Raw genomic sequence first — 24774 nt, 5'->3', positions numbered from 1 at the left:
CGTTGTGATATGCAACCTGCTAAACAGCATTATGAAATACAATTTCTCACAATAAGCTATAGGACTAGACTTCAATTGTTGATAAGAAGGGTAACACTGAATCTTAGCCCTCATTCTCATGATGGTCTTTCTCAACTCAGAGAACTCTAGTGGATAATGGTTGATGAAAGGGTCATTCATCTGAAATTGAGATTGATCCACAACATCCTGTATGTCATTGTCCCCATGCATCTTAAAAGCTATTTTACTTCAGTAATACCCTAACTACACCACTCGCATGCGCTAGCTAAAGAGGACAAATTAGCTAGCAAGTGCAAGCTAGCTAGCTAAATTGCCGTAAATGTTTAATGCTTTTCGACATGTCCCCAAATTAATGTAATTGTTACAGAGTTTGTTTTGATATTTTAACCTGCGTGTCGTGATTGCGTTTGGTGTGGGGCGACAAAATAGATTTATGCACGATGGCACACGATGGCGCACGCGCTTAGCCGGTTAGGGTTCCGTGTAAGTGACTCACATTCTTACGCCACCAGAGGCAGTGCCACCGACTTTGTGCCATGTCATTTTTAAGAGTTTTTGTATATGAATCTGTTGCCGGGTGTAACATTGTTATGTATTTTAAATTGTCAAATCAAATCAAATAAAAAATACACGAGGAAAGCATATAAGAGAAAGCCTTTCTATAAGACAAAAGAAAGTATGTGGGCAGCAGTAGATTTTAATGACCGAAGGGTGTTATGATCTAATTGACAATGTTCCAGCTCCATTGATACAGATGATTTAATGCAAGTCTGGCTCAGCAAACTGTCTGATTAATATATGGTACATGAGTCTCTTTCCCTTCCTCTTTCTCATTCGGGATGTTCACATACTTATAATGTTCTGCACAAAAAGGTGGTGAAAGAAACCCCTATTCATTTCAAGTGTTACAGTGCCGTACAGTTTATATATTTTAAAAAATATTACCCCTTTGTCGTGGTATCCAATTGGTAGTTACAGTCTTGTCTCATCACTGCAACTCCCGTATGGACTCGGAAGAGGAGAATGCGTCCTCCGAAACATGATCCAACCAAGCCACACTGCTTCTAGACATAATGCCTGATTAACGTGGATGCATGTCGCACCAATGTGTCAGAGGAAACACAATACACCTGGCAACCATGTCAGCGTGCACTGCGTCCGGCTTGCCACAGGAGTCACTAGAGCGCGATGGGACAAGGACATCCCTGCCGGGGAAACCCTCCTCTAACCCGGACAATGCGAGGCCAATTGTGCGCCGCCCCATGGGTCTACCGGTCGCGGCCGGCTGCGACAAAGCCTGGACTCGAACCAGGATCTCTAGTGGCACAGCTAGCAACTGTGAGGCAGTGCCTTAAACCACTGCATCACTCAGGAGGCTAGTGCTGTACAGTTAATGAGAATTTATGCCTCCTTTACAATTCTTGTGTCAGAGTGGGCGGGTTTTACACTCTAAATTGTGAGGAGTTATGGAATATTGGATGTAAGTGGAGAGAATGAAGAAGAGTGAAACAGCACCTCCCCAGCTGTCAGAGCGAGAGAGACAGAGAGAGTATTTGCAAATTATTACAACACGGTATATAGACATAATATGACATTAGAAATGTCTTTATTCTTTTGGAACTTCTGTGAGTGTAATGTTTACTGTTCATTGTTATTGTTTATTTCACTTTTGTTTATTATCTACTTCACTTGCTTTGCCAATGTTAACATTTGCTTCCCATGCCAATAAAGCCTTTGAATTGAATTGAGAGAGAGAGAGGTACCATCTCCCTCTTCTTACCTGGGCCACGTTGATGTATTTGGTGATGACCTCAGCACGGTGTTGGGGTGTCAGCTTACTGAGCACCATGAGCTGAACCCACTGGGAGACTCCGTTGAACAGGGCGATGGAGCGCTCCAGCGTTGGGTTGTCCACCAGACATCCGTGCATCACATAGCTTTGGTAGTCTGTGAACTGGGTTTGGGTGTTGGAGAAAGAGAGAGTTAGTGTACGTGGCATGTACAGTACCACTGAGTTAATAACACAGACGTCATTGGCATATTCAGTATACAGTGTGGCCTCAATCGCTGGTGAATTTACAAGTGAACTGCCCAGTAAATAAAACAAACTGAAAGGTAGAGCAAACGTATCTAAGAACATATTCTGTGGTGGTGCGCAATTATTCTGGGGATGAAGTTAGTTGACAGCCAAAGCTTTGTTCTGTAGTTAGTAACAGGAAAAAAAATAGTTCTGTGGAAAAAGCACTCTTGGAAAGAGTCTTGAGGAATGTCACACACAGGGGTTAGATAGGGAGGAAAGGGCACAAGTCTTTTTCCACCAGGGACACTCACTGATATCCTCCTGATGGACTTGTACTCCAGGAACGTGAGGTGTTCCGCCAGCTCCATGGGCTCCAGGTGGTCAAAGAGGAGTGAGGCTTTGCCCTTCTTGGCTTGCTTCTTCCTCTGGGTCAGCTTTCTCATCCAGTCATATGACGGGCTAGAAAGAAACACACACAGTCTGTTGAAACTGGAAACTCTCTACTGACTGCATGTGCGTGTGCGTGTGCACCCATCCTTGGGTAGTTCCTCACATGGTGGAGATGTCAATGAGTTTGTAGTGTTCCTCACAGCCCAGCTGAGCCGCCACGTCTCTGAACTCCTCAGTGAGGCGTATAAGGCCCATGTCCAGGTTAAACTCTGCAGGAAACACCGTAATCCAGTACCTGACACACACACACACGCGGATGGCTGATTTAGCACTAATATGTTAGCAGTTACGCAATATGTTTACTGTTTGCATGTGGACATTATGGCTGGGAAGTCTGGCTGAACATCATAGTGTGTAGCCCCAAGCAGCAGTGCCAATAGAATAGGAATGATTCACAATGACACCATAGTCTCAGAAGGAAAAGGTAGACTTGAGGGTACTGACCCTGCACAAGGACTGCCGGGGGCTCCTTGCTCAGTGATTTGTAGTGTGATGTGGCTAAGGGGAGTGGTGAGATGGGCAAGTCCAGCAACCATGGTCATAAACATGGCCTAGATTTTATCAACCCAACAAATCATGTTTCCCTAATGGAAATAACAAATGAATACAGAGAACCATTGACAAGGGAATGGCCATTGTGGTATTCCCCCTTCAGATACAAATTCAATGCAAAATATAACATGGACTTTAGTATGGCCCCTCGTTACAGTAGTTAACATTAAATTCAGATGATTTATTTAGTATTTCCTTTCATGTAAAGGTTGCACACAAAATAATAGGACACATTTTTTTATGGATTGGCAGACGGTGGTTGAGAATCGCTTTAAAGGGTTTACCAGTGAAAATGAGTGTCTGAGTACTCTGTTAAAGATCGCCTGAGGACGTTTTTGGGGTAAATAATAGATCACAAGACTCCTAATTCACTGAACGCTTTCGCACAAAACAGTATCTCCACCTCAGATGGCAGGCGGCGGTCCACGTCTCATGAGGACAGCCACTGGCTGTCAATTGTAATGACATCCTCTCAACTCTCATTGCACCAGCCAGTCAGTCACAGAGCCCTAAGAGAGGAGCCTACAACCCTCCTCAGGGCATTTTCAGCCTAGCAATACAAAATATCTTCAATACTAAAGAGCGCAGAAACTCATTGGTATGTAGCAGTGTTTTCTTTACCTCATTAAATAGCAGATCTTCAGTCTCGTTCTTTGGCACTCATCTCCCTGGCAGTCACGGTATGTGGGGTTGTGTCAAGGACAGTTTAGCACTTCTTGGAGACTGTGTCCCAAGCCCTATTACGAATGGACACACATTCCACATTTCCAACAACCCCCCCCCCCAAAAAAAATACAACAATAAAACAGCATCTTTCATGAGAAGCAGCTGCACATTTATCAGTTGGACAAAATGTCTCCTCTAATGAAGAATAACTTAAGTGTTCAAAGAGGAATGCCCAGTATGTGGAAATATAAAAACAATGAAAGGTCTGGCCATGTTATGAACCTCTCCACCAATGCATGTGCACATTCTCTAAATAATTGTCACTTGCCAATGTTTTTCCTCCTCGAACCGTTGAAATATACAGGTAGCTGACAAAATAAAGGAAACACTTGAGAAATGAGGGATACAAAGTATATTGAAAGCAGGTCCTTCCACACAGGTGTGGTTAATGAGGTAATTAAACAATTAACATCCCATCATGCTTAGGATCATGTATAAAAAAATGCCCGGAATTTTTCAACTTTTTTGGCTAGAGATCTCAGTGACTTTGAAAGAGGGGTCTCAAAAGGAGCATAGGGGTTTAAAGGTGTGTGTGGGGTGGGGGGGGGGGTTGACGTATTTAACTATTCTTGTGGGGACCAGAAGTCAACCAGAAGTCAAACAAACAAAGATTTGACAAACTGGGGACATTTTGTTAGTCCCCACGAGGTCAAACGGTATTTCAAGGGGGTTTAGGGTTAAGGTTAGAATTAGGGTTAGCATTGTTAGGGTTAGGAGCTAGGGTTAGTTTTAGGGTTAGGGTTAAGGTTAGGTTTTTGGGTTAAGGTAAGGGTAAGGGTACGGTTTGGGGTTAGGTTTAGGGGTCAGGGAAAATAGGATTTTGAATGGGACTGAATTGTGTGCCCCCAAATGGTTAGCTGTACAAGTGTGTGTGTGTGTGTGTGTGTGTGTGTGTGTGTGTGTGTGTGTGTGTGCGTGCCTCAGTCACCAGATCTCATCCCAATTGAACACTTATGGGAGATTCTGGAGCGACGTTTGAGACGGTGGTTTCCACCACCAACAAAACACCAAATTAAGTATTTTTATAGTGGAAGAATTGTGTCGCATGCCTCGAGTTCCAGACACTTGTAGAGTCTATTCCAAGGCGCATTCAAGCTGTTCTGGCGTCTCGTGGTGGCCCAACGCCCTATTAAGACACTTCATGTTGGTGTTTCCTTTATTTTGGCAGTTACCTGTAGCTCTTAGAAGTAGCTTTGGAGAGGCCTTGGGCAGGGAGCCAGGTCTGGAGCGTAGCCTGCCTACTATCACTTTCAAAAGGAACCCAGCTATTTCTCTGCCCAGGATATAGTCACAACCATGCAGCAGAGAAGACTAACCTCTGCCTTCTTTGTGATACTATGAAACTCTCCCACCATTGAGGGTCAGGATGGATGCTTATTGGATGTATACATGACTGTGGAAAACACACACAATCAGTTGGTCTCGCCTTCTCTCCAGAACACTGAAAGATATTCTCATGGGCTAACTCACAAACGTGGAGGCAATTCAATGAGATACACATTAGGTGTAGGAGCTAAAAATACATCTCAGCAACAGCTGAAGGACAACGATAAGTACTGTATATTTTGTTGGGTTAGTGCAAAAGCAAAAAGTGAGAGAAAGGGCAGAATAGTGCCTTCGTATTCTGTCACATGAAAGAGGCTCTCTGCTCTGGCTCTACTCTGAGGCAGCTTCATACCGCATGGAGAAGGCGAGAGTTTCTGCAAACTGGTCCCAGGTTAGATATTTGTAGCACTTTCCTTACGGTAAGGTTAGGATTGGAGTTAGGGTGATGGCTAATCTGATTATAGATCTGCAAATAGGGAAATCTTCCATCAGGAGCACCACAGCCATTACTCCAACCAGTAGCAGGGAAAAGATGGGGTTCGTCAGTGGAGAGGCCTGACGCCAGGCATTGTAATATCTCAGGGTGTCTAACCAGAAGCAAAGACATCAAACCACTTAGTGGTATGGAGTCTCCAGGAAAACACTGTCCAGGACCCTGCTAACTGAATCAGATTCAAATGCACAGTCAAGGCACACTAGGTACAAATCATAAAGAGGAATGGAACACTAACAGCTATCGATTCGATCCAGGTTGCTCTTCCTTTTGAAGCGGTTCTCCATCTCTAACGTTGCTCTCAAATGCACTTGCACTTAACACGTCTAATTCTTCCAGTAGCTTTGATAGGACAATCTGACTTAACCCAGAGCTGTGCGATCAACCAATCATAATTGGTTGCTAGAAATGACACAAACAGTTGACTGAAAAACTATCCCTCAAAATAAACAAGATATTTTTTTATACTCAGGAAAAGTCACTCAGGGTTAGTCAGTGTCCACCCAGAAAATACATTTGGCACAGTCAGGGAACACAGCATTCCATAGCGCCCATATTACAGTACATACTCTGCCATTTCTAAACACTACCAAAGGCTTTACATGGCATATGACAACTGTTCTTTGTTGGTCTGATGAGAATCTACATGGATATTTCATGAGCAGCTTCCCGGCCAGCTCTGTGGACGTGACATACCAGCGATGCATCAGCAGCAGAGTGCGAGGGAGCGGGTTGGACTGCAACTCCCCATTGTCATCTGTGGAGAGGGATCACACCATAGAAAAGGAACAATGAGAACACATCTACACTGAGTGTACAAAACATTCTAAACACTGTCTCTTTCCATGACATAGACTGACCAGGGGAATGCAGGTGAACGCTAGGATCCCTTATTGATGTCACCTGTGTAGCTGAAGTGAATGAGACAGATTAAAGATAGATTTTTAAGCCTTGAGACATTTGGGACATGGATTGTTTACGTGTGCGATTCAGAGGGTGAATGGGCAAGGCAAAAGATTGAAGTGCCTTTGAACGGGGTATGGTAGTAGATGCCAGGCTCACCGGTTTGAGTGTATCAAGAGCTGCAACGCTGCTGGGTTTTACACGCTCAACAGTTTCCCGTGTGTATCAAGAATGGTCCACTACCCAAAGGACATCCAGCCCACTTGACACAACTGTGGGAAGCATTGGAGTCAACATGGGCCAGCAACCATGTTGAACGCTTTCGCCACCTTGTAGAGTCCATGCCCCGTCTAATTGTGGCTGTTCCGATGGCAAAAGGGAGTGCAACTCAATATTAGAAAGACATTCCTAATGTTTTGTACACTCAGTCTATACTGTATGGATCACATCACACACCACTGAGATAGCTTCCCCACTGTGTTTCTGTGCCATACCAGGCAACTGCACCGCCCGCAACCGCTGCCCAAAGCATCACCGGGGCAAACTACCTGCCCTCCAACACACCTACAGCACCCGATGTCACAGGAAGGCCAAAATGAGAATCAAGGACAACAAACACCCGAGCCACTGCCTGTTCACCCCGCTATCATCCAGAAGGCGAGGTCAGTACAGGTGCATCAAAGCTGGGAACGAGAGACTGAAAAACAGCTTCTATCTCAAGGCCATCAGACTGTTAAATAACCATTACTAGGCGGCTTCCACTCGGTTACGTAACACTGCACCTTAGAGGCTGCTGCCATATATACATATACATAGACTTGAAGTTGCTAGCCACTTTAATAATGGAACACTAGTAACTTTAATCATGTTTACATATTTTTGCTTTACTAATTTAATATGCACATACTGTATTCTATTCTGCTGTATTTTTGTCGATGCCACTCCGACATTGATCGTCCCAATATTTATATATTCCTTAATTCCATTATGTTACTTATAGGTTGTGTGTATTGTTGTGAATTGTTAGATATTACTGGACTGTTGGAGATAGCAACACAAGCATTCTGCTACACCCACAATAACATCTGCTAAACATGTGTATGTGACAAACAAAATGTAATATGATTTGATTGGTCACTCACTAAAAGCTTGGATGCAGGCATCCAGTAGCATGTTGAGGGGGGCTGCCTTTCCCAGCGTTGATGTTCCCATGGTCCCACAGGACGACTCCTCACAGCAGAGATGGGTTCACGCCCCCCGAGCGGGAGAACACATGGTACACCTCCACACCTGGAGGTCAGGGGTCAAAGCCTGCTCAGGAGCTCTCTGTGAGAAGAGGAGACACGGCCAGGCTAAATAAACATTGCTTACATCCCTTCATAGGATTATTGTGAACACATGCAGACATGGGTGTGGATGTCGTTTATTCATCAGCCCACGATCATAATTACTGTTCTAATTGTGAACATATACACAGTCAATTCACCAGGTGTATTTCCATGTACGTTACATATGACCACTACATGGATGCTATACTATTTTTTTCAATAGACAACAGTGGCGAGCGAAAAAAGCTGGTTCAGTGGATTCCTCCAGCATCATGCTCCTGTCCTCCACATCTGCAGGAGATGGACAGTCTTCTGAGAACTCCCATGGCAGCCATCAATGTTTAATGATTTTCTGATGTGCTCAGTGCGTGATACCACCAAAACAGCTCATGATTCCATACAAATTGCATAATACTCTTCAGGCCCAGTGACCTGGACAAGACTGCAATGGCCTGGTTGGGGACTGGGTTTATGTAATCTGGATACTGTGGTTTCTCTCTGTCTGAAGAATATCAGTGATTGTCAGTTCTTATCGTATCGCCACTGATGCCGACACAAAGTTAAGAAAAGTACAGACAATGTCATTTTAGAATGTTATTCAATTTTTTAAAGATTCCCAGATTAGATTTTACAACACAACAATAAAGGTTGATATAGCAGAGCGAGTTGTCTGTAGTGATGACATTAGAGGTGGCGTCATCGAAAGGTTTGGTTGGTGGTTTTGGAAACCGTGGCTGATTTGGATTGGTTGCGGTAGTGGTGACGTGGGTAAGATCACTGAGGAGGACAAGCCAGTAAAAAAAACATATTACAACCTATATTGTGATAATGGCGTTGTTCATTCTATAACCCATTGGTTCATACACCACCATACAAAAAGACCGGGACAATAAAAAGACAACAGTCACACAGTGGTGGAATGAATCCAACTACACGTATGTTTGATTCATTACTAAACCAGAGAGCAACATCTGTGATCTGTCCCCAAAGCAAACATTGCATGTAACAAACAGTTATATGACCTATACAAAATGGTCAAGCAAGTTGTTTTCGACAGTTTACGAAATTGATTTACTACTGATTTTGAACCACAGAGTTACAGCAAGTCAGCACAAAGAGAACAGGAGTGCTGCCTCCGCTACTATAGAACCATTTCAATTTAAACATTTAAACATCATCAAATCAACAAGGCTATATATATATATATATATATATATATATATATATATATATATATATATATATATATATGCATAGTTTAATACTCTGAAAACAGACTTAAAGATACCAAAACTATTTATGTTGCTAAATATCATGTGGATGTCCATGGTACTGATTTCTGTCTGTGTGTGTGTGTGTGTGTGTGCGTGCGTGCTTGCAAATATTATTATTTTTTGACTCACCCTACATGCAAACTAGTCGAACGACAATGCCATCCTCCTCTCTTTCATGTTGGCAAAACGGTCTATGGCTCTGTCATACAATGCACTTTTAGTTTAATGTTGTCATAGGCTACCTAGATAAAATGCTTGCTTGCCTGACTTCCTCACATGGGCAACAATCAACCAGCTAAGTTAGATTGCTAATTAACGTGAGCCTGAAAGGGCTAGGCTTCATATTGCACTTCCATCGTCTCAGGCCAGTGGCACAACATATTCATTTATGGTTAGATCAGAATCGGCGTCATAATTATTTGTACAAGCCAATGATTTAGTCCAAATCCCATCTCCATCCATGGCTTAGGAAAGGGCTAATTTAGCAAGCTAGATACAGCAGGACATCAACACAATCAGACCAGAAATGAAAATGACGTTTTGCTTAGGATATGATTTGATTGGTGAGAAGCAAAATCCAAACTGGCCTCCAAACAGACCAGAAATGAAAATGACGTTTTGCTTAGGATGTGATTTGATTGGTGTGAAGCCAAATCCATACTGGCCTCCAAACAGACCAGAAATGGCCTGCCTTGGTGAGCATTTTGCTGCACCAGGACAACCCCCAGTTGAGCTCAGCTCAATGCTGATTGGCTAATTATTGGTGGGGGATAGGGTCAGGAGTGGTGTGTGTGTGTGTGTGTGTGTGTGTGTGTGTGTGTGTGTGTGTGTGTGTGTGTGTGTGTGTGTGTGTGTGTGTGTGTGTGTGTGTGTGTGTGCGTGCGTGCGTGCGTGCGTGTGTGCGTGCGTGTGTGTGTGTGTGTGTGTGTGTGTGTGTGTGTGTGTGTGCGTGCCACATGCTTTTTCTGGAAATGAAATCAAGCCCTTGTCCCTTGACTGTAAGATGATTAGTGAGCTCTCTCTAGCTGCAGACAGAGCTGATAAGATCTTAAAAGATGGACATAGAATGGATGTGTTACCGTACTGACTACTATATGTCCTTCAACTCCGATTCATCGTTGTTAATGTTAAGATAGATGATGTCCATGGCCTTGACTGAAGGCGACCTTTCTTAATTAAGGCTCGGCGACAAACATACGTAAATCAAGGCCTAGTCTCGGATTGCCTTGGTGCGAACATTAATCAACTCTGCCATGGAGATTCATGTCAAGCTGCCAACTTCAATCCCATCTCAAGCCTCCTGCCTACCACAGTTTCAGGTGCATTTGAAATGTAACAAACTGATGTACACTAGTTCCATGATTAAGTCGCTCTGGATGAGAGCGTTTGCCAAATGACTAAAATGTGAAATGTAAATGTTCTACAACTTTCAGTATATATTGCATTTGAATAGTAGCATGCTGCATGCATATTGATAAATACATATTATGTCAATAGTCTATGCAAAGGGAAGAGCAAATGCGTGAGGAAGATTTGATCAAAATTCAACTCAGTGGAAATATGTGACTCTGTTACATTATTACCTAGCCAATAGCCTATCACTGCACTGAAACAAAACAGCAGATGCTTAGAGCCGAACTGGACATCATGACAGATATGCCCAAGCTTGTTAATCTCAAGCAATTACAGTTGATTAATAAGCATAAAGGCGCTAACAGCAGCCCCCCTAATGGATAAGAGGTTGATCATGCACCACTGTTTTCCATCATGATCTGCGACATGATCTCCACTTCATGGACTTTGAAGCAATTACAGGAGCCATAACAATTGGTTTAACTTCTACCCCTTATTCTGGGTATTTCACCTCCAACTCCCTGTGCAGTCAGTCACACAGTCTGCCTTTGTGTAGCTCCGCACAGAGCCAGAGTGCAGACAAAAGCCAAAAGCCAAGCAGCCTTGGAGGGTCACACTTCAATCAGCTGAGAGGAGCACTGATAAACCAACAACCAAAGGTCTCCAACTCAGCTACTGCTTTGACTCCAGCTTCACCATACATTTTGTGCTCAAAGCATACAGTGAGCTATTTGGTCAATACAGTTGTGAACACAGAGTTGTACAGTAGCGTCCTGAATGACATAATTAGTCTATGCTGTAAATGTTGTTCTGACCCCATAGTGCAGAGGGACAGACAGAACCAACATAAGCATCAGCTGTCAACTGGAAACGGCATGTTTCTCCACAAGCATGTCCAGTCAAAATGGTTCCACCTGGAACCAACACGGTTTCTTCAAAGGGTTCTCCTATCAGGACTGCCAAATGACCCTTTTAGGTTCTAGATAGACTAACCACAGTAGCCTTGTGGTTCGAGTGTCCGCCCTGAAAGATTGGGAGTTTGATTCCAGGCGGAGGGCCCTAAAAATGGGACCTGATGAGTCTCTCCTTGGCTCTCAGCGCTAAGGAGTTAGATTGGGGGTAAGGCCCTGCAATAGACTAGTGTCCTGTCCAGGGGGTGTACTTGTACATCAAGCTGCCTCATACTACAGAAACAGGATATTAACTGTTCTAGCGCACACAAGCCAAGGCTCGTTCAAGGCTACTTACTTACTTAATGGCAACACGAATGTTAGCAACACCTCCATTTGGTAAATCCATTAGGACCTCGCATTTATACTTCCACAAATACAGCAGGGAGGGTGTAGGTAATATTATTGCACCGACTACTGTATCTTACGTGCCGTAGTTACATGACACCGAATGACTGTTGAGTTTGTTGCCCAGGGGTAAACATCCCTTATGTGTCTTCTATATATATATACCCATGACACTGTTGATCTTTGAATCCTTAAGACCACCCTGTGGGTGCTTGGAAAACATTCTGCATGTTGAAGAGCCTTTAGCTCTGAACTCTGATTAACAGAATGAAATGTGAGCAGAATGTTGTGGCAGAGCAGCAAGCTGTCTCAGGGATGTGCTAAAAGACATCTACTAAAAATGACCACAAAAGTACCTTCTACAATTTCTCCTCAACTAAAAAAAACCTTACGCAACCTCTCTAAATCAAACATCTTCTCCAACCAGAGAGAGACATCATGGTTAGTCACATCAGGGCAGTGGTGTACAGAAGCGTGCAGCACACGGCTCCTAGCGTGAAGAGTCTGCTGCCTTGAGCCTGAGGAGGACCTGGATCAGAAAATGGATTAATTGTCCATTCCGTGCCTCCGTGGAGGCAACTCCAGCCCTACGCTCCACAAGGACACTCCAAAGCTTGACCCTTTCTATCCCCCTTAAGTCACTCCCCTTGTCCAGAGCTGATAGGAGCGGACGGATGGAAGCAATATGACGGAAACTACTTAGGTATGGGCACCTTAGTACTATAGCAGTACTTAGTACTATTAGGTACTACAGCATATGAAAATGGAAGTGAATGTGGGCAGCCTTGCTCGACTCAGTATCACTACTTCATAATGCCATCCACAACACAAGTGAACCATAGAGAAATGAGAGGGAAGGAAGCTTGTTCTGAAAATGTCAATTCGAGGTGAACAGAATTCCTTCCTGCATTAAAGAAGCGCAGGAGCAGAAACGGAGCATCCATCGTGAAGGAAAGGGTCATGTGTTATTTATAATCTTGCATTTTCATGTTTGACTCCTTTCCTATACGCCTCATAAATATTTGATTGATTGTTCGGATGTGGATGTACACGTACGTGTGTATGCTCCGGCTCCAAGGGCGGAAGCAGAAAGCCTGTAGAGCTACAGTTAGATGTTGCTTGTTTAAAGGACCCCAAAGTCACTATTTGTATCACAACCCAAGGCAGGGCGCTTGTTTGTAAATCAAATATTCCTTGGTGGATTCAAGGCCTTGGCAGTTTCGTAAAACACAAAACAGTTGTGTTTTTCATAGAGCTGCGAGGGCTTTCCTAATCCTACTGACATGGATCCCTGTTTACTGTTCATTTTGATTGTTTATTTCACTTTTCTATATTATCTACCTCACTTGCTTTGGCAATGTTAGCACATGTTTCCCATGCCAATAAAGCCCCTTGAATTGAATTGAATTGATCCCATACGATTGGCCTTGGGTGCAAAGGCTATATATTTCTTGCCACTCATGTTCATATTCCAAGAAAGTGTGTAATGTGTCCTTCTGTTTGTCACAGAATGACAGCAGGTAATCTGTCTGTTTTCCAGGAAGCTGTACCCTTGAGACACCTCTCTATACATCTTTAAAACACTTAAATGGTCACTATAGGCAATCCCACAGCTAGACACACTGCTATATGAATGTGGGCGCATTTGGGGTAAACATTGGAGTACTAAGGAAAATTACAATTTCAACACAAAGGGTGTCCTCCAGCAGCTTTGAGGGCACTATATAAATATGGAACAGTTTTATAGTAATTGTTATTATCAGGAGGATAGGATGAATCCGGTAAAGTAACCTCAATACACACACCTCTACAATCCCACCTGTTCTGACAACTACCCCCCTTACCATTGCCTGACCACCACACTATTGATACCAACACCTCTACACAACCCAATCATGTATCTGAGGTGCCTGAGGTTACTGGCTGAGGTAACAACAGCAACTGATGACAACACAGTAACAAGCCCATGTGTACACATTAAAACACACTAGGGACAGGATTCCATGCTGGACAGTTACACCCTCTAGATCATCATTATAATTGCCATCTAAAAATGATTGACAGGGGGGCACCATTGACTTATGTCATCAAAATGTTTCTTAAAAGAAATACATATTATTTTCAAAGACTATCTGTCAAATAAGTTGTATACACGGAGGGACCTGGAAACGCAGAAAGAGTGGATGGATAAATCTACGTTTAGCAGGTGTTATAACGGTGCAGCAAAATGCTTATGTTACTAGATCCTAACAATGCAGTCAAACGTCAAACAGCAAAACTGTAAAGAAAAACAGCAGAAAAGAAAGGCAAGAAATAAATTCAACGAATCCAATTAACAACCCAAATAGCACTGTAGCACTATCAAAATGCAATCTATACATATGTACACCAGGGGAGTATACACAAGATAAACCATTAGCAAAGTGACTGCAAAAGCGATTGTGCATGTAATGCTTTTATTATGAAGGTGCATTTTTACGGTGAAAGTTATCTTCCCCAAACTTCAAACTCACGTGTTGCGTACGTATGAAAGTTAGGCTCTAGACTTGTTGTAAAATCAAATCAAATCAGATGTTATTGGTCACATACACGTGTTTAGCAGATGTTATTGCAGGGTGTAATGAAATGCTTGATCTTCTAGTTCTGGCAGTGCAGCAATATCTAACAAGTAATATCTAACAATTTCACAACAAATACCTAATACACACAAATCTAAGTAAAGGAATGGAATTAAGAATATATAAGTATATGGATGAGCAATGTCAGAGTGGCATAGGCTCAGATACAGTAGATAGTATAGAAAACAGTATATACTGTACATATGAGATGAGTAATGCAAGACATGTAAACATTATTAAAGTGACAAGTGTTTCATTTATTAAAGTGGCCAATGATTTCAAGTCTGTATGTAGGCAGCAGCCTCTCTGTGTTAGTGATGGCTGTTAAACAGTCTCATGGCCTTGAGATATAAGTTGTTTTTCAGTCTCTCGGTCCCAGCACCTATACCGACTGGCTCCTTCTGGATGGTAGTAGGGTGAACAGGCAGTGATGGGTGGTTGTTGTCCTTGATGATATTTTTGTGCTTCCTGTGACATCGGGTGCTATAGGTGTCCTGGAGGGCAGGTCGTTTTTCCCTGGTAATGCGTTGTGCAGACTGCACCACCCTCTGGAGAGCCCTGCGGTTGTGGGCGCTGCAGTTGCCGTACCAAGCGGTGATACAGCCCGACAGGATGCTCTCAACTGTGCATCTGTAAAAGTTTGGGTGACAAGCCACAGTTTAGGTGACAGGTCACATTTCTTCAACCTCCTGAGGTTGAAGAGGCGCTGCCGCGTCTTCTTCACCACACTGTCTGTGTGGGTGGACCATTTCAGTTTGTCAGTGATGTGTACGCCGAGGAACTTAAAACTTTCCACCTTCTCCACTGCTGTCCCGGTTATGTGGATAGGGGGGTGCTCCCCCCCATCTCCTTTGTTTGTTGACATTGAGTGAGAGGTTGTTTTCCTGACACCACACTCCGAGAGCCCTCACCTCCTCCCTGTAGGCTGCCTCGTCGTTGTTGGTGATCAAGCCTACTACCGTTGTGTCGTCTGCAAACTTGATGATCGAGTTGGAGGCATGCATGGTCACACAGTCATGGGTGAACAGGGAGTACAGGAGGAGGCTGAGAGCGCACCCTTGTGTGGCCCCAGTGTTGAGGCTCAGTGAAGTGGAGATGTTGTTTCCTACCTTCACCACCTGGGGGCGGCCCGTCAGGAAGTCCAGGACCCAGTTGCACAGGGCGGGGTTCAGACCCAGTGCCCATAGCTTAGTGATGAGCTTGGAGGGCACTATGTGTTAAGGGCTGAGCTGTAGTCGATGAACAGGATTCTTACAAAGTTATTTCTCTTGTCCAGGTGGGATAGAGCAGTGTGCAGTGCAAGGGAGATTGCGTCGTTTGTGGATCTGTTGGGGCGGTATGCAAATTGAGGTGGGTGTAAGGTGTTGGGTAAGGTGGAGATGATATGGCCCTTAAATAGCCTCTCAAAGCACTTCATGATGACAGAAGTGAGTGCTATGGGGCGATAGTCATTTAGTTCAATTATCTTCGCTTTCTTTTTACAGGAACGACGGTGGATAAGAGACACATTTCAACATTATGTGTAACCTCATGAAATGTGGGCACAATCAGAATGTGGACAAGATCAGGAAACACAAAGCATGTTATAACCAGGTATAAACAGGGCTTAAAGGGGCAATCTATGTTTGCTACATCCATTATTGGACTTTTAAGTTCATCATATATACTCATGGATTCCTGAAGAATATACAGTTGAAGTCGGAAGTTTACATGCACCTTAACCAAATACATTTAAACTGAGTTTCACAATTCCTGACATTTAATCCTAGTAAAAATTCATTGTCTTAGGTCAGTTAGGATCACCACTTTATTTTAAGAATGTGAAATGTCAGAATAATAGTAGAGAGAATGATTTATTTCAGCTTTTATTTCTTTCATCACATTCCCAGTGGGTCAGAAGTTTACATACACTCAATTAGTATTTGGTAGCATTGCCTTTACATTGTTTAATTTGGGTCAAACGTTTCGGGTAGCCTTCCACAAGCTTCCCACAATAAATAAGTAGGGTGAATTTTGGCCCATTCATCCTGATAGAGCTGGTGTAACAGAGTTAGGTTTGTAGGCCTCCTTGCTCACACACTCTTTTTCACTTCTGCCCACACATTTTCTATAGAATTCAGTTCAGGGCTTTGTGATGGCCACTCCAATACCTTGACTTTGTTATCCTTAAGCCATTTTGCCACAACTTTGGAAGTATGCTTGGGGTCATTGTACATTTGGAAGACCCATTTGCAACCAAGCTTTAATATATCCACATAATTTTCATTCCTCATGTTGCCATCTATTTTGTGACGTGCACCAGTCCCTCCTGCAGCAAAACACCCCCACAACATGATGCTCCCACCCCCGTGCTTCACGGTTGGGATGGTGTTCTTCCGCTTGCAAGTCTCCCACTTTTTCTCCAAACATAATGATGGTCAGTAGGGCCAAACAGTTCTATTTTTGTTTCATCAGACCAGAGGACATTTCTCTAAAAAGTACTATTATTTGTCCTCATGTGCAGTTGCGAATCGAAATCGGGCTTTTTTATGGCGGTTTTGGAGCAGTGGCTTCTTCCTTGCTGAGTGGCCTTTCAGGTTATGTCGATATAGGACTCGTTATACTGTGGATATAGATACTTTTGTACCTGTTTACTCTAGCATCTTCACAAGGTCCTTTGCTGTTGTTCTTGGATTCATTTGCACTTTTCGCACCAAAGTATGTTCATCTCTTGGAGACAGAACGCGTCTCCTGCCTGAGCGGTATGACGGCTGTGTGGTCCCATGGTGTTTATACTTGCATACTAATGTTTAAAAAGATAAAGTTGGTACCTACAGGCATTTGGAAATTTCCCCCAAGGATGAACCAGACTTGTGGAGGTCTACAATTATTTTTCTGAGGTCTTGGCTGATTTCTTTTGATTTTCCCATGATGTCAAGCAAAGGGTCACTGAGTTCGAAGGTAGGCCTTGAAATATATCCACAGGTACACCTCCAATTGACTCAAATGATGTCAATTAGCCTATCTGAAGCTTCTAAAGCCTTGACACACTTTTCTGGAATTTTCCAAGCTGTTTAAATTCACAGTCAACTTTGTGTATGTAAACTTCTGACCCACTGGGATTGTGATACAGTGAATGATAAGTGAAATAATCTGTCTGTAAACAATTTTTGGAAAAAGTACTTGTGTTATGCACAAAGTAGATGTCCTAACCAACTTGCTGAAACTGTAGTTTGTTAACAAGACATTTGTGGAGTGTTTGAAAAATGAGCTTTAATAACTCCAACCTAAATGTATGGAAACCTCCGACTTCAACTGTATGAATGCCCATACGCTTAGTTCAATTGTCTAACCCCATCAGAACCCAATAAAAAAACGATGTATTTGTAAACAAACACTGTAGCACCTCAAAATATAATTAAAACTGTAATTTTACATCTATCGCACTGTCTATGAATTTGAGAGTAGTTCAAATTCTCCAGCCCAGTCTCTCAGCCACAATCCCCTACGTATTTATTTAATCAGTAAGAATCAGCTAGAACTTTACATTTGATTCGATACTCCCGCATTCAAATGTTTTATATGAGGCGACAGTACAGAATGTCACCTTTATTTTGACAGCATTTTTATACATACCTGTTTACCGTTTAGAAATAAAAGCACTTTATGTATCTAGTCCACCCATTTGACGGTGTAATAAGTTTGGACAAATGAACTTACAGTGCCTAGATAAAAGGCTACACCCCTCTTGGATTTCACATTTTATTTTATAATAAAGTGGGATTAAAATGTATTTAATTTTTGTCAATGATCTGCAGTACACCTAACACTCTGTAATGTCAAAGTGGAAGAAAAATGTAATTTTTTTGTGTAAGATTATTGAAAAATGAAACACTAATGTACCTTGATTAAATACACCCCGACATTTTAGAAACACCTTTGATTACAACTGTGAGTCATCTAAGATGTGTCTCATAAGAACTGTATTGTGCAATATTTGCTCATTATTCTTTTAAAAATTGGAGATCATGGCCGGACAGCAAATTTCAAGTCTTGCCAAAGACTTTCAAGCCGATTTAAGTCAAAACTGTAACTTGGCCACTCAGGAACATTCACTTGGTAAGTAACTCCAGTGTAGATTTGGCCTTGTGTTGTAGATTATTGTCCTGCTGAAAGGTCCATTCCTTTACCAGTGTCTGTAAAGCAGACTGAAGCAGGTTTTCCTCTCAGATTTTGCCTGTGCATATCTCCATCCCGTTTCATTTTAAAAGAAACTCCTCAGTCTTCGCCAATGTCAAGCATTTCCCATACCATGATTCAGCCACCACCACGCATGAAATTAAGGAGGCAATTACTCAGTGATGTGTTGAATTTTCCTCAAATATAAGGCTTTGCATTTAGGACAAAAGTTTATTCCTTTCAATGTTTTTGAATATTATTACTTTACTGCATTGGTACATACATATGCATGTTTTAGAATATTCTGTATATTTTTAATCTTCTTTTCACTCTGTCATTTGGGTCGTTATTGTTTATTCACTACAATGTTGTTGATCCATCCTCAGTTTTATCCCATCACAGCCATTGAACTCTAGCTGTTTTAAAATCACCAATGGACTTATTTTGACATCCCTGAGCAGTTTCCTTCCTCTCCTGCAGCTCAGTTCAGAAGGACCACTGCATCTTTGATGTGTTTGGGCTGTTTAATACATCATCCACAGCATAATTATACAGTTGACGATGCTTAAAGAGATATTCAATGTCTTGTTAATGTTATCCATCTACCAATCACTGCCGTTCTTTATTGAAATTCAATACTTGACTGAGGAACCTTACAGATTTCGCATGTATGGGGAACAGAGGAAGGTGTAGTCATTAAAAAAATCATGTCAAAGCCCCTATTATTCCACACAGAGTGAGTCCATATCACTTAGTATGCGATTTGTTAAGGCAAAGGGGGTGAATGCTTATGCAACGACTATATTTATATAGTTATTACATTTGTATTAATTGGTAAAAATGTGTAGAATTTTCTTTTTAAAAATGACAATAAAATCAATTTCAATCCCACTGTGAGTTTTAATTTGAATTTTAAGTGAGTGTAGACTTTCTATAGGCAGTGTAAATGTGTACTAAAGTAGTCAAAAGTGTAGTATTTGGTCCCATAGTCCAAGCACACAATGACTACGTCACGCTTGCGACTCCACAAACTTGCTGGATGCATTTGCAAGACATTCTAACCTCTCAACCATAACAGGGGGGTTATAATTTGAGGGGTATGATCCTTGTGCCTCTTACTTTCTCACTCCTCATTATCCATGATTCATTCTAGATTATCCGTAATCATGGTAGAATGCATCCAAATTCACGCAGAAGTATTCAGTAACATATTATACTCTTATTTCGGGTAAAAGTGACTCCAACATGACATACATTATTTACCATTCATTTCCAATGTGCGCAATATAATCTGAAACACAATGAAAACAAACTGCAAATCCATCCAACAAGTTTGTCATTTCTAAACGATAAAGCAGATATGTAGGAAAATACCCTCAAATACTGTCGCCTCATATGAAACATTTGATTTCAAATGCAAAATGCTGGAGTATAGAGCCAAATCAAAAGTTTTAGCTTCACTGTCCAAACAAATACGTAGGGGAGTGTATTTATCAAATCAGTGGCTGAGTGGCGGCTTGTTTATTGTTTGATCAGCACATTGTCTCTTTAAGTGATATGCTAACTTCTTATTACGTAACAACCCCATGAGTAGATTGGTGTGTGTGTGTGTGTGTGTGTGTGTGTGTGTGTGTGTGTGTGTGTGTGTGTGTGTGTGTGTGTGTGTGTGTGTGTGTGTGTGTGTGTGTGTGTGTGTGTGTGTGTGTGTGTGTGTGTGTGTGTGTGTGTGTGTGTGTGTGTGTGTGCGTGTGTGTGTGTGTGTGTACATCCCTGTCTGCCTACGTATGTGTGTACGTGAGCTAGCATGGTGGGCTGTTTGCTAAGAATCCTCTCCAGGTTTTGTCATGCAGTTCACTTAATCTATTATGTAGCATGTTATGATTAATGTATGCAAGTCTTCATTCTGGACTAGGTTCTCTTGTCAAGATACGTCAATATTTCAAGCTCGCTCAATTTCAGAGCGTTTGGCAACAAACAGAAAATGTCATCAACAAAAAAATCATGTGTTTCCAACGATGGGGAGTTTTCTTACGACTCTAGTGGGATTGTCCCAGAGAGATGAGGTGGACAACATACAGTAGAATGTGTTGCATTGTGGGAAAGCTGGTTATTTCACATGAGCTGTGGTGAGCAGCTACCTGTAAACAAATGTACTTAAACATGGTCCGGTGTCTGTGGTGGGAGACTACGTGTTTTTTGCTTTAACACCAATGTCATACGTGGTGGTGAGGATATTTATCTCTGTCTCCTCCGATCAAATGGTAGCAGAACTGGCGCGTGCACAAGAACACTCCTCAGACCCCCTAGAAAAGGGATTCTCAACGAGGAGGGCCCAGAACCTAGAGGGCCTCAATTAATTTCCCGAGGGGTATTCATGGACAAGCAGGGAAGAACAATGACATCATTTTTTGGGTGGAAGAGTACTGTCTGACTGGACAATTACACAGAAAACTATAAATATATAGGTCAGAGGCCAGTCAAACTAGACATCGGCAAGTATTGATAGACAGAGTACAAAGCCACAACTCCAAACCACCAGTCTACTAAGTATAAACATTCTTATTCCTTGGCATGTTCTTAATACTGTCCAGGAAATATAGCTCCACTCACACACTACCCTTAAAACCCATTAATCCCAGCCTTCCAGAGTAACAGACCACTCCCCTAACTGCCACCCCATGTGCTACCTACACACACACACACACGCACACACACACACACACACACACACACACACACACACACACACACACACACACACACACACACACACACACACACACACACACACACACACACACACACACACACACACACACACACACACACACACACACACACACTCTATAAATAGCCCCAGGGTTTACTGGAAACAAAAGCCCCGGCCCATGGCTGCTCTGCAAATAACAATCTGTGTAGCCTTGCTGGAAACAGAAGGAGGGAGAGGCAAAGAGAGAGGAGTGTGTGAGTGAGAGAGAGAGAGAGAGAGAGAGAGAGAGAGAGAGAGAGAGAGAGAGAGAAAAGAGGTGTGTAAACATTTGTGAACCTTTCCCCTCAGATTTGTCCTATTTTTATAATTTTTTAAAATGTTAAATCAAGTACCAAACTTAATTTTTAAGTCCACATTTTATCATCATAATAAAACAAATATCTGTCTGTGGTATTTTGCAGAGGGGGCACACTGACTGGACCATGCAAGGACTACTTCTAACCCCCCCCATTCTCCTCAAGTAAGTGGTTCCTTCTGATGTGCACCACGGAGCAAAGATATGCTACGTCAGTGGAGGAGGAGAGAGACAGTGTTGATGGGTGCATGACGCCGCTGTGTGTGTGTGAGAGACGGAGAGAGAGAAAGAGAGAGAGGAAGAGGAAGAGAGGGAGATAAAGAGAAAGGTGGAGAAGAGACAGTAAAAGACACAGAGGAAGAGAGCACTCTCCCATGGTAGTGATTTATCTCTCCCTCTCAGTTGTCTGCTGGTCATAATTAATCAGCTGGCAGGTGCAGGTGGAGCAGATAGGGGTGCCGATCGAAGAGAGAGCGAGGGAGAGGAAAGAGAGAACGGAGAGAGGGATCGAGAGACAGAGAGGAGAGAGAAAGAGGGAAGGAAGAGAGGAGTACCTGGCTATCTCAGGCTGGTATCTGACTGGGACCTGACAGGCAATATAGGTGTGGGGAGGACTGTCAAGTGCCTGAGGCACTCTCTGTCTAGTCACAAGCTCCAGATGTACTTTGACATTACGTTTTCAAAAGGGGAATGATCTTTTATGTTGCCTATCTAACAGCTTAGCGAGAGAGACAGAAAAGTTAGGTAAAGAAAAGAATAATAAAACAAGCATGTGACTAGAATATAGTGTCCTCCGTTCTCTCCGGATCTATAGCTACTATTGCTACTGCCGACACAGACGCATAGAAAATCTGCAGTGGTAACGCTATTACTATGCATGCATTAGGATCATAGTGTTACTATATTTTTACCCAATATAGCTATTATATCATCAACTATTACACTAACTTAATTAAACTGCTGTACTGTTTTAGCATCCTCTATGTTGATTACACAAGGACAGCTTGTGTGCAAGATGTGTGATCATCTTCACTGTAGGTAAGTTGCCGCATCCCCCCACAACCCCCACATGTTAACTGCCTTTTCTTAAATTCATGTTCTTTTATAAATCTCAATTAGGCTGTCAGGGAGCCACCCCTCTGTGATGTCATCCGCCACGCTTCAAACACGCCATGGGTGACACAGGGCAAAGCTAGATTTAATGTCTTGGACACCCACACACACACGCACACACACATGCAGTATGATAAAAATAAAAAAAACGCCACATGCAACAATGTCAAAGATTTTACTGAGTTACAGTTCAAAGAAGAAAATCTGTCAATTTAAATAAATAAATGAGGCCCTAACCTATGGATTTCACGATTGGGCAGGGGCGCAGCCATGGGTGGGAAGGCATAGGCCCACCCACTGGGGAGCCAGGTCCACCCACTGGGGAGCCAGGCCCAGCCAATCAGAATTAGTTTTTTTCCCACAAAAGGGCTCTAGTACAGACAGAAATACTTCTTGACATGCCACACCTGTCAGGTGGATGGATTATCTTGGCAAAGGAGAAATGCTCACTAACAAGGATATAAACAAATTTGTGCCCACAATTTGCGATAAATGTGCTTTTTTGTGCATATGGAACATTTCTGGGATCTTTTTTTTCGGCTCATGAAAAATGAGACGAACAGTTGACACGTTTATATTTTTGTTCAGTGTACATCAACATGCACACCCACTTTTTTTGTTACAGAAGTTTTTACACGGACACACGCTCACAGCAAATACCACCTCACTTGCAACACTGCTTATCAGACCGGCCTTGAGGCTAAATTAAAGTAGTGCATCTCTCTATGTGCCCCAGACGCTGACACTCGGTCATATTTTTGGCAGAGTTATAAGTTACTGCAATGGTAGCAACTCATTTCCAGAGCTCATTAACAAACAAACGGGGTGGGATTTCTCCCCGATTTTCTTTAGGAAACACATTGTCCAAAAACACCTGTTCCACCAACTTCTCTCAATCAAATATTTATCCTCCAACAACAGCACACCGCGTTCTTTTCCCGCCCGTCTCCCTGAAATCTCTACTCAACTTCAACATTCAGGTGAAAAGAGCCTTTGTTGATCTGCGTTATAGTTCAGTTGCTGGGTCTGACAGACACTGTGAGAGTCTCCAGTCTCAGCTGGAGCTGAATTTGCTGTGTAGCATATTTTTCTTACCTCTGTCTCTTCTTCGGTATGGCTTACTCTCAGTGGGACAGGAGTAGTTGAGTCCTGACTCTGGTCATGCTGTGGAAACTTTCCACTCAAGCTTAGGCAGCGGTGCTCTCTGACAGTGTGAGCGACTCTCGCTCTCAGCTGCACCAGAGAGGCTAAACAAAAACAGCATGCTGTGCAGAGAAAGAAGCATGTGATCACAGCCCTCTGTGTCTGTGTGCCTGCTCTCTCTCGCTCTCTCTCTCTTTCTCTAGTGAACACTCTCTTGAACACATTCTCTTGAACACACTCCTTTTCTCTGTGCTCTACACACTCTCTCTCACACAAAAAAAGGATCCAAACATTTCAAAGGTCCCTGTATGCATGGCACTCAAGGGCTGAAACACACACGCACACACACACACACACACACACACACACACACACACACACACACACACACACACACACACACACACACACACACACACACACACACACACACACACACACACACACACACACACACACACACACACACACACACCATCTCTCCTCTCTATCTCACTATCAATGCTCTTACACTTTCTCCCAGATCACTCCTCTCGCTCTTTGGGGCTGAGTCTGGTGCAGGCTCTCTCCCCACCTCATGACATTTGAAGCTATGTGAAGCAGTTCTGGCTGCAAGAGTAGAGTTGTATCAGCCAATCAAATACTTCCTCCATACATGAACTTAGGCATGCGCACACATTTGAAGCATATTTTTCAAACACGTACGCAAGCAGGCATGCACACACACACAAACAAGCACACACACATGCCTGCCAATCACGTAGTCCCTTCACAGCCAATCTGTGTAATAATTCCACGTGGATTGGATTTGAGAAAGAGGGTCTGTTCTGTTCAAATAGGAGCTGTATAAATCAGATTAGATACTCCTTGCTATGGTGGAGAACAGGTTTACAGTCCAGACAAGACCTGTCTACTGCAAGTGGTTCTCAAAGC

General features: G+C 42.8%; 1 protein-coding gene across 5 annotated transcripts in view; it reads right to left on the bottom strand.

Annotated features, from left to right (window-relative positions):
• LOC112254212 (ras guanyl-releasing protein 3) overlaps positions 1-24443 on the bottom strand; it is a 44074-nt gene extending 19631 nt beyond the window's left edge. For 2 of the 5 annotated variants that reach the window (XM_024426571.2, XM_024426563.2), the window contains exons 1-7: positions 23794-24216; positions 7634-7817; positions 6243-6345; positions 3665-3727; positions 2595-2726; positions 2353-2500; positions 1802-1975 (exon numbers count right to left, since the gene is read on the bottom strand). In XM_024426571.2, the coding sequence (XP_024282339.1) occupies positions 1802-1975; positions 2353-2500; positions 2595-2726; positions 3665-3727; positions 6243-6345; positions 7634-7703 (690 nt within the window). In that variant the 5' untranslated portion in view covers positions 7704-7817; positions 23794-24216. Of the gene's footprint in view, positions 1-1801; positions 1976-2352; positions 2501-2594; positions 2727-3664; positions 3781-6242; positions 6346-7633; positions 7818-23793; positions 24218-24352 lie in introns of those variants that run through there. The other 3 variants (XM_042323626.1, XM_024426554.2, XM_042323630.1) reach the window with 3 other exon arrangements.
• Positions 24444-24774: the final 331 nt, after the last annotated feature.

This window comes from Oncorhynchus tshawytscha, linkage group LG01 (assembly GCF_018296145.1).
Source record: "Oncorhynchus tshawytscha isolate Ot180627B linkage group LG01, Otsh_v2.0, whole genome shotgun sequence".
NCBI classification, from domain to species: Eukaryota; Metazoa; Chordata; class Actinopteri; order Salmoniformes; family Salmonidae; genus Oncorhynchus; species Oncorhynchus tshawytscha.
Note: the sequence above shows the minus strand (reverse complement) of the source record. Positions and strands in the feature narration are given on the sequence as shown.